Source organism: Brassica oleracea, chromosome C9 (genome assembly GCF_000695525.1).
Source record: "Brassica oleracea var. oleracea cultivar TO1000 chromosome C9, BOL, whole genome shotgun sequence".
Classification (NCBI taxonomy): domain Eukaryota; kingdom Viridiplantae; phylum Streptophyta; class Magnoliopsida; order Brassicales; family Brassicaceae; genus Brassica; species Brassica oleracea.
In genome coordinates, this window is record NC_027756.1 from 38272255 (window position 1) to 38280812 (window position 8558).

At 33.5% G+C, this 8558-nt stretch overlaps 1 protein-coding gene across 1 annotated transcript; it reads right to left on the reverse strand.

Moving 5' to 3' along the window:
• Positions 1-525: 525 nt before the first annotated feature.
• LOC106314946 lies at positions 526-1552 on the reverse strand. The gene is made up of 2 exons (XM_013752740.1): positions 1140-1552; positions 526-1090 (listed from the first exon to the last, which is right to left on the reverse strand). Exons 1-2 carry the CDS (start codon positions 1550-1552, stop codon positions 526-528), a joined length of 978 nt encoding a protein of 325 aa, XP_013608194.1.
• Positions 1553-8558: the final 7006 nt, after the last annotated feature.

The window sequence follows — 8558 nt, forward strand, 5'->3', positions numbered from 1 at the left end:
TTTCTACTACTTTCTTAGAGCCATGAATAATGCTTGTAATGTGAAGAAATTCAATATTTCCTTCATTGATAGTCTCAATATGATATCCATTTCTGCGAATATCTTTAAAACTTAGTAAGTTTCTTTGAGACTTAGGGGAATACAATGCATCAACAATTTCAAGTTGTGCTCCCATAGGAAGTATTATGTTTGCTCTTCTGGAGCCTTCAATTATCTTTGCACTATCTTTTATAGTGCTCACACTTGCTTCTCTATTTATTAAATGAGAAAAGTATTTCTTATTTTTCAGAATTGTGTGACTAGTTGTACTGTCTGCTAAGCATAAATCTCCACCATCCATTTCTCTTCAAATAAATAAATAAAATAAATTATAATCTCATATAAAATAATAAATTAAATAGATTAAATTCATTAATGCAAAAGAAACAACATGTAAATAAAAAACAAAGCCAATAACTAAAAGCCAAATAATTAAAGCCAATAAATAAACTAAAACAAAGCATCTCTTAAATAGTTATTGCTCAATCACTTTTTCTCTTCGTCAATGAGAAAATCGGAAAGGTCAAGGTGAGTGGCATCACCAAAATCAAAGTCATCCTCTCCACCTTCGTACACCATGTTTGTTTCCACATTCTTTCTCTTTTGTTTTATTGACTGTTGATACAAAGCAATAAGATGTGTTGGTGTACGGCACGTACGAGCCCAATGGTCTTTACTTCCACATCGGTAGCATTCATTTTCTTGTTTGTCACCTTCTTTCTTTTCCCATTTCTGGTGAGAATTAGAGTTCTTAAAAGAAACTCCTTGGACTCGAATTTGACCATATCCACGTCCACGTGTATCTCTACGACCATGTCCACGACCATGTCCACGACCATGACCACGACCATGACCACGACCGCGACTATGAGTGTAGCCATTTCCTCGGCCAGTGTTGTTCTGTTCAGTCACATTCGCTTCAGGGAATGGAGCAGAACCAGTTGGACGTAGTACATGATTTTTCATCAAAAGTTCATTGTTTTGCTCAGTCACAAGGAGACAAGATATAAGTTGAGAATACTTCTGGAATCCCTTTTTCACGGTATTGTGTCTGCAGGACAACATTATTTTCATAAAAAGTAGAGAATGTTTTCTCTAACTTATCAGCTTCCGTGATTTTCTCCCCACATAACTCCAACTTGGAAGTAATTTTGGACAAGGCTGAGTTGTAATCACTTACAGACTTAAAGTCTTGTAATCTCAGATGTGCCCATTCATAACGAGCTTTAGGTAAAATCACAGTTTTCTGGTGATCATACCTTTCCTTTAAGTCGTTCCAAAATACTTGTGGATCTTTCACAGTCAAATACTCATTTTTGAGATCCCCATGGAGGCGATGACGAAGGAATATCATAGCCTTTGCTTTATCTTGATTTCCGGCTTGATTTCCTTGTAGGATTGTACCTTCAAATCCCTTTGCACTAAGGGAAAATTCGGCATCTAGTGTCCAAGCCAAATAGTTGTTTCCAGTGATATCAAGAACTTCAAATTCAAGACTAGAAATTTTCGACATAATTCACTGAAATAATAAAATAGTAATCAAATTTTTATAAATAAATAAGTAAAAATGAAATTATCCTTATTAAAAAGTAAATAAACTATATATATATATGCATATATTTGCGTACAAAAAGTAAAAGGTAATATCAATATTTTATAATCAATGCATTAACGTTTCTCACAAGTAAAAATATATATATTGATTCAAGATTCCATGCAGATAATATATCTCAAGTTATTCCAGTTTAGGTAAAAGAAAGAAATAATAATAATCATAGTTAACCACATCGTGGTGGTCTAGTGGTTTCCACTAGAGGAGGAGTTGCCCTGTTGGTCCAGGCCAGGGATCGACTCCCCTCTAGTGCGAAATTATTAGCTCCACATGTGGCCACGCGGATATGGGTCCATGCTTACGGTCCATTTGAATACCCGGGAGAGGATCCATCCGTGGGTTGCACCTCCCACCCGGGGGTTAGGTCTGTGTCTTTAATAGACCCGGGTTTAACCCTTTTTTTAGCAAAAAAAAATAATAATAATCATAGCTCCACAAAACAAAACGTGTTACCAAACTATCAATCTACACGGCAAAGCAATAATGAGTTAACAATCTACATGTATTAGTGTGCTAAAATAAACTCGTGTGATGTTGACCAATTCGAGCAAAGCATATCTATATGTTAAAGAACAATATTATGGGATGCAGCCATAAGAACAATATTAATAAAAATATGGTATGCAACCGTAAAGTTCTAAGATCAATGCAGCTGTTAATAGCTAGCATGTATAAGAATTAAAATGTGTACAAGCGATGTGATTAACTACTATGATTTAAAGGCATTGGTAGTTCACATGTTTAATAATAAACCATGAATCTATAGCCGTATTCAATTTAAAGATAGCGATTGGTTATGACTATAGACAGCTATATAAAATAACAATAAAAGAGTATTAAGCCATATAAAAGAAGTAATAGCGTATGATTATTCGTGATTCGGTTTATAACGTCGATATGATCTCAACGAGATTCAATGATTTTCATTCATTGAAAACAAGGTCGAATCAATATGGTCGACTAAAAACTTATAAACTCAATCAATCAAGTATGTGTCTGAACTCTGAACTATGAATCCATTCTTATAAACCATGAATTGATAATAAGCATGATTTGAGATAGGATTGAACAAAAACTAAAAATATAACATAATAAGAATCTATACCTATTAGCTCAAGATCGTTAGAACTTCGGATAACGTGTTATAAATAAAGAAGAGAAAAGAAGAAGAGGAATTGATGTGTCTTATTCCACGAGTAATGAACTCCTTATATATGGATACAATATGAGGGTTTAGCTTGTATACCAAGTACAAGTAAATCTTGGTGAACAAGACTTTCTATAATTGACATCACAATAAATATAACAGTTATTGAATAGTTGACAAATCGTATAGGGGTTTCTAAACCTTGAGAATGTTTGTTGTAGAATGGACGATTCTTTTCTTGGTCCTCCTTTTTCTATTTTTTTACTTTGTTAATCTTAAAAACTAGGAGTTTTCTTGCACAATGTGCAGTAATAAATTTATAAATTTAAATTATATTTAGAAATAAAATTTTATTATTATTTTAGATTCTATTATTTTCTTATTTTAATATAAATTTTAATTTAATTAAAATTAAAATAAATAAACCATTTAATTTATTTTAAATTATATTAAAGAATAGATATGTATATATTTAAAATTATAATCTTAGATATATTTTTTATCTGTTTATTTTGGATAAAATACATTAAATCAACTTGCAAAAAATTATATAAAATTTTTATAATTATCAGAAAGTACAACTAAACAATAATTTTAAATTTTGTAGATATATAAAGAACGTAATAATATTACGATAAAAAGGTTATATTTAAAAAAAATTGTAAAAGAATTTTGAAAATCATTTAGTATTAAATTGTAGAATAAAAAAGAAATAAATAATATTTTGAATTTTTAAAATATTATTATATTTTATCATTATATTATTTAATATCATGTTTGAATAGATTTACTTAAATGATGATGGATAATAGGGAATTTTCAGTTTTACCACTTTCTTGATACCATTATTTATATTTACCACCATTAAAGAGATACTTTCAAAAATATGTTATTCTATAAGAGGCGAAAGACTCTTATATCCTTGTTTTCTATAAATATAATAAATAATTATTTCAATAAATAAATAAAAATTATGTTTTCGAATGATACTTTTTCAAATTCAAATTTTTTTTATAAATTTTTTTTTGAATTTTTTTTTCAAAATTTCTTAATGAAATCGAAAATTATTTTTGAAACTAATTTTTCAAAATTGTGTCTATATTTTCTAAGTATTTATTTATATACTTATTAGAATCCTAAATTTCACATTCCAAAAATCCTACTCCACCTCTCAACCCTTAACCTTAAGTCTATACCATGTAATGTCCTGTTATCGCATTCCAAAAACGGTTAAGAAGATACTAACGAGTGCGGTGGCACAATTTTGGTGGAGTCAAGGGAACAATACTAGAAGTATGCACTGGAAGCCATTTGATAAACTTTCTAGTCCTAAGGATGAATGGGGTCTAGGATTTAAAGACCTAACATATTTTAATATAGCTATGCTTGGGAAGCAACTTTGGTGATTGATAGAGAAACCGAACACTTTGTTCTCTCATGTTTTTAAAGGACGGTATTTTAGGAATGCATAACCCTTGGAACCAATTAGATCGTACTCATCGTCCTATGGCTGGCACATTATTGTTTTTGCAAGATCTCTGGTTAACAAATGACTAATCAAAAGGATGAGATCAGGATCTTCTATCTCAGTATGGAATAATCCTTGGTTTTATCCACTCCTTCGAAACCATCAAATAAAAAACAAACAAAACTTTTAACTGGACCTTACGGTGGACTCACTCATCAATGGAGCATCGAGAACATGAAATTTACAGGTCATTTGGACGTTGGTGGATCTCACGATGTGAAAATAATTGAAAGTATACCTTTAAGCCGAAATCAGATAGCAGATCGTGATGGATGGTATTTCACTAATAATGGGAGATACACGATTAAATCTTGTTATCAAGTAGAACGAGTGTATCCAGACATAGAGAGAACACTTCCAGAGTATGGTCCCTCGGTCTCTCCACTGAAGGCTTTCTATTGGAAAGTACGGCGCCCTCCAAAAATGAAACATTTCTTATGACAAGTGGTATCACGATGTAATGCAGTAAAGAAAAACATAAGAGCGAGAGGTCTTCAGGGGGATACAATTTGTGCACGTTGTGGGGGCACCTGAGGAATCCATAAATCATGTGTTCTTTGAATGTCCGCCGGCGGTTCAAGTTTGGGAATTCTCACGAATTCCATCGAATCCAGATATCTTCTCTACTCAATCATTGTTTACAAATATGGATCATTTATTTTGGAGATTCTCTCCGGAATTAGAAAACCATCAATCTGCATTGATTTTATGATACATATGGAAAAGACGAAACAACAAAGTCTTTAGTAATTTGGATGTTAATCCTAAAGATACTCTTAAATTGGTAGGAACAGAGTCACTACTTTGGGCTGAGGCAAAAATTCTCCTTACATTGGGAAACAAACGACCAAACCCGGTTATCAGGAGAAGTAATAGTTTCGGCTATCCCATGTAGATGGTGTTTTACGAATGGATCTTGAAAAATTAAGGATAACTATTAGGGACAAGAGTGGTATAGCACACTAGAAGATTTTGATGGTTTAATGGAAGCGAGGAATAAGATGTCAAATTACCCTAAGGAGTGATTTATACTCTCTCAAATAAGAGGTCAAGTTGTAATACTTAGGGATCGAATTCACAAGGAGCTAGGAAACCAATTAGATCTAAACAGTTTATGATTAAGCTAGGTTAATAGTTTTAAAGCAGTAAATAAATATAGCAAAACAGTAAACAAGTTGAACAAGACAATTGTTCAGCTTGGCAGAGATTTGTTTGATGGAAGGATGGTTGCTAGAACTAGGGTTTCTATTCAGGTAATCAGAATTATAATGATATATAGGCTAATTGTTGCTTGCAAGATATTATAGAACTCAACTGGGAGTACAAATCTAACAATTTCCGTTGTATAGACAGTCTAATATCTAGATCTTGGATCTCAACTCTCGTTTTATTGATCACAAGAAAGTGTCGACCGATTATTCTATAGGAATATCAATCGATACACCTTTCACAATATCGATCGATTAATCTATTGGATCATCGATCGATATCGCTTCTAGCAAGCTTTACGATCGGGTTGAATATGTGTTCACTAGGGTTCCTAAATCAATTCTCGTATGTTTCTAGCAATCCTAGCTCAATAGAATTCAGTTCAGAGAAAATACCAAGCGATGGCAGTGTGCCTAATGATTCTAAGATCAGGGTTCTAGTTCATGACTCTAGAACACAAACAGTAAGAACAATCCTATGATGAATATCACAACTTAGCAGTTCTATATTTTGGGCTTATCCCTCATAACCTATATGAACCTTAAACCTAATAGGTGGATCTATTCAGACATGAAGTTTGTCACAGAAATCATGGATAGAATAGATGAAATTGCAATAGATATAAAAACCAAAGACAATGGAGTTTCCGGAGGACTCTGAAGGAGTTCTTCCTTTCTCTTCTAACTAAGAACAATGAATTAAAAAAAGCTTAGATAGCGTAGCCTTCAACAATGGCTTATAAATAATATAAATAAGGTTTCTGGTCGTCCAATGGTATTCTGGTAATTTGGGAGTTCTTCTGGGATTCAACGTAATAAAATATGCTCAGCCCATATTCTGGCATCACTGTCGACCGACACAAATGCTGTGATATCGAACGACAGTCCTTCATCTCCTCGACAGCTTCCTCTCGCGAGGCAGACTGACCACTCTTCAGTAAAACAGGAATAACTTCTGGTACATGATGCTGATTGACCTTAAACCGGTGGAATTAGAAATCTAACTCAAAGCTATATCTTGTGTCAATATATGAGCTCAATCTAACGGTGGGAAGGGCTCCAGCCATAGCTAGACATCTGACGCGTCTGTGCAGTTCTGCACCTCAAAAGACTCCAAAATCACCATATTTCTCCAGAACGAACTTGAACCTGTAAATACTCTAAATAGACTCTATATAGTAGTAAATATATATTAAAACACTTATAGACCACGGCTAAAAGTGGGTAAAATCCATGGTCTATCAACTCCCCCAGACTTACCCTTTTGCTTGTCCTCAAGCAAAACAAACATGCAGACTCTCTGAAAGAGGTTTGAAAACAGCAGAGACTCACATGATTTAAAACTTAGAATCATCACCTATACAATATTGCAATCCACATCTAAAAAGTCCTAATCACAAAAGCACATTAGACCATATCCTAGCTTAGCAAACCAAATTCACCTAGCCAACAACTTAGCAAATCCTATCTGACATTCCCCTCTACCAATCTCATTTCTTAACATAAATAAAAGTGCAGGCTTTACCTTAGGAGTATCGATCACATGATGCAAGGATTTTCAAACAAGTATCTGGATCTACAGGTAAAAGTTAGTTCCTATCTTTTCTCTCTACTAATTTCTCTATTTAGTCAAAGTCTGCTTATATTGTAAGTTGATGATTGCCGCCACCAAGTCCCGTTCGAATTCTTTTTGTTGGAATCCTTATGAAGAAAGCCTTAATGGTTGTAGCCACCTAGTCATGTTCGGATTCCACCTAACGAACACCTATTATATATATATATATATATATATATATATATTTTTTTTTTTGAAAATAAATATCTCTACCTATAAATCTAGGGTCGAAATAGAGAGAGAAAATGTGATAAATCTACACAAGGCTTTACCTTCGAGACTTGTTTGAAGAATCTGATCCCATGTATACCAAGCCCCAAGACAAGCAGTATGTTAGGTTTAGTGTTGGAGGTCAGCTTTGGTTCCTTCTAACAATCTCAGCAAGTATGACTAGTTGACAGGTTGATCCACTTTAGTATCTTTAGTACTATCTGCAATTAGTAAATCTAGAATGGTGCTAAAGAGTGGTTAGATAACAAGCATAAATCTAATAAGTTCATTATCCCCTTCTTGACTCAGTAAAACTCTTTTGAAAACATTTTGATAAGACTCATGAACATACTAATATCAGTATACATCCCCCCAGACTTAAACTACACTGTCCCTAGTGTATATGTAGTCGGAGTTATGGAGTAATAACATAAACATAAGTACATAATTTAACCAGTAAGAACGATAACTTGCTCGCTGATGTCAGTGTCGATCGACACAATGAAGAGACAATCGATCGTTGAATCTGAAGTGCTGTCGATCGATATCGAGCTGGTTTTATCGGTCGATGTGCTAAGGAATCGTCTACTCAGATCTTTTTTTTTTCTAAATAGCTAACTAAAACACAATATTAGTAGAACTTCCCCCAGACTTAAACAACACTATCTCCAGTGTTATACAGTCTAAGATAGGTGGGGAAATAAATCATAAGGACAATATTTAACAAGGTAAAACAGTATACGTGCTCGCTGCGATCAACACAGTTAAGTCGTGATCAATACTCTTGAAGCTCTTTCGATCGACACAGTTAAGTGGCGATTGATCGATGCTAATGATGCTTTGTCGATCGATGCTGCGTAACCATCGTCGATCCTCTTGCAAACTCGTCTTCCTCGGATCTTTTCTTTTTACCTCACATAAATAAAACACTAAAAATTAGTAATAGATAATCAATAAAACATAACAATTTTTTTTTCGATGAACAATGTTTTGCTACAGTAACACTGTTACAGTGTCGATCGATTTGTTTGCTACAGTGTCGATTGATTTCCTTGCTACAGTGTCGATCGATGCTACAGTACCTCTGCTACAGTAGCGTCGTTACTGTTCATCAGTTTTTTTTTTGACCTGCAATAAATAAAAACTTTAATCAGTAACAATCTAAACTATACTGAAAGAAATGACCTAATAGTGGGTTG

Excerpts from the sequence above, each read along its gene's own strand:
- LOC106314946 (XM_013752740.1), bottom strand. The coding sequence starts at position 1,552 with ATGTCGAAAATTTCTAGTCTTGAATTTGAAGTTCTTGATATCACTGGA. Across the intron at positions 1,091-1,139 it reads AAAATCACGGAAGCTGATAA|ACACAATACCGTGAAAAAGG; the intron begins GTTAGAGAAAAC and ends GTTGTCCTGCAG.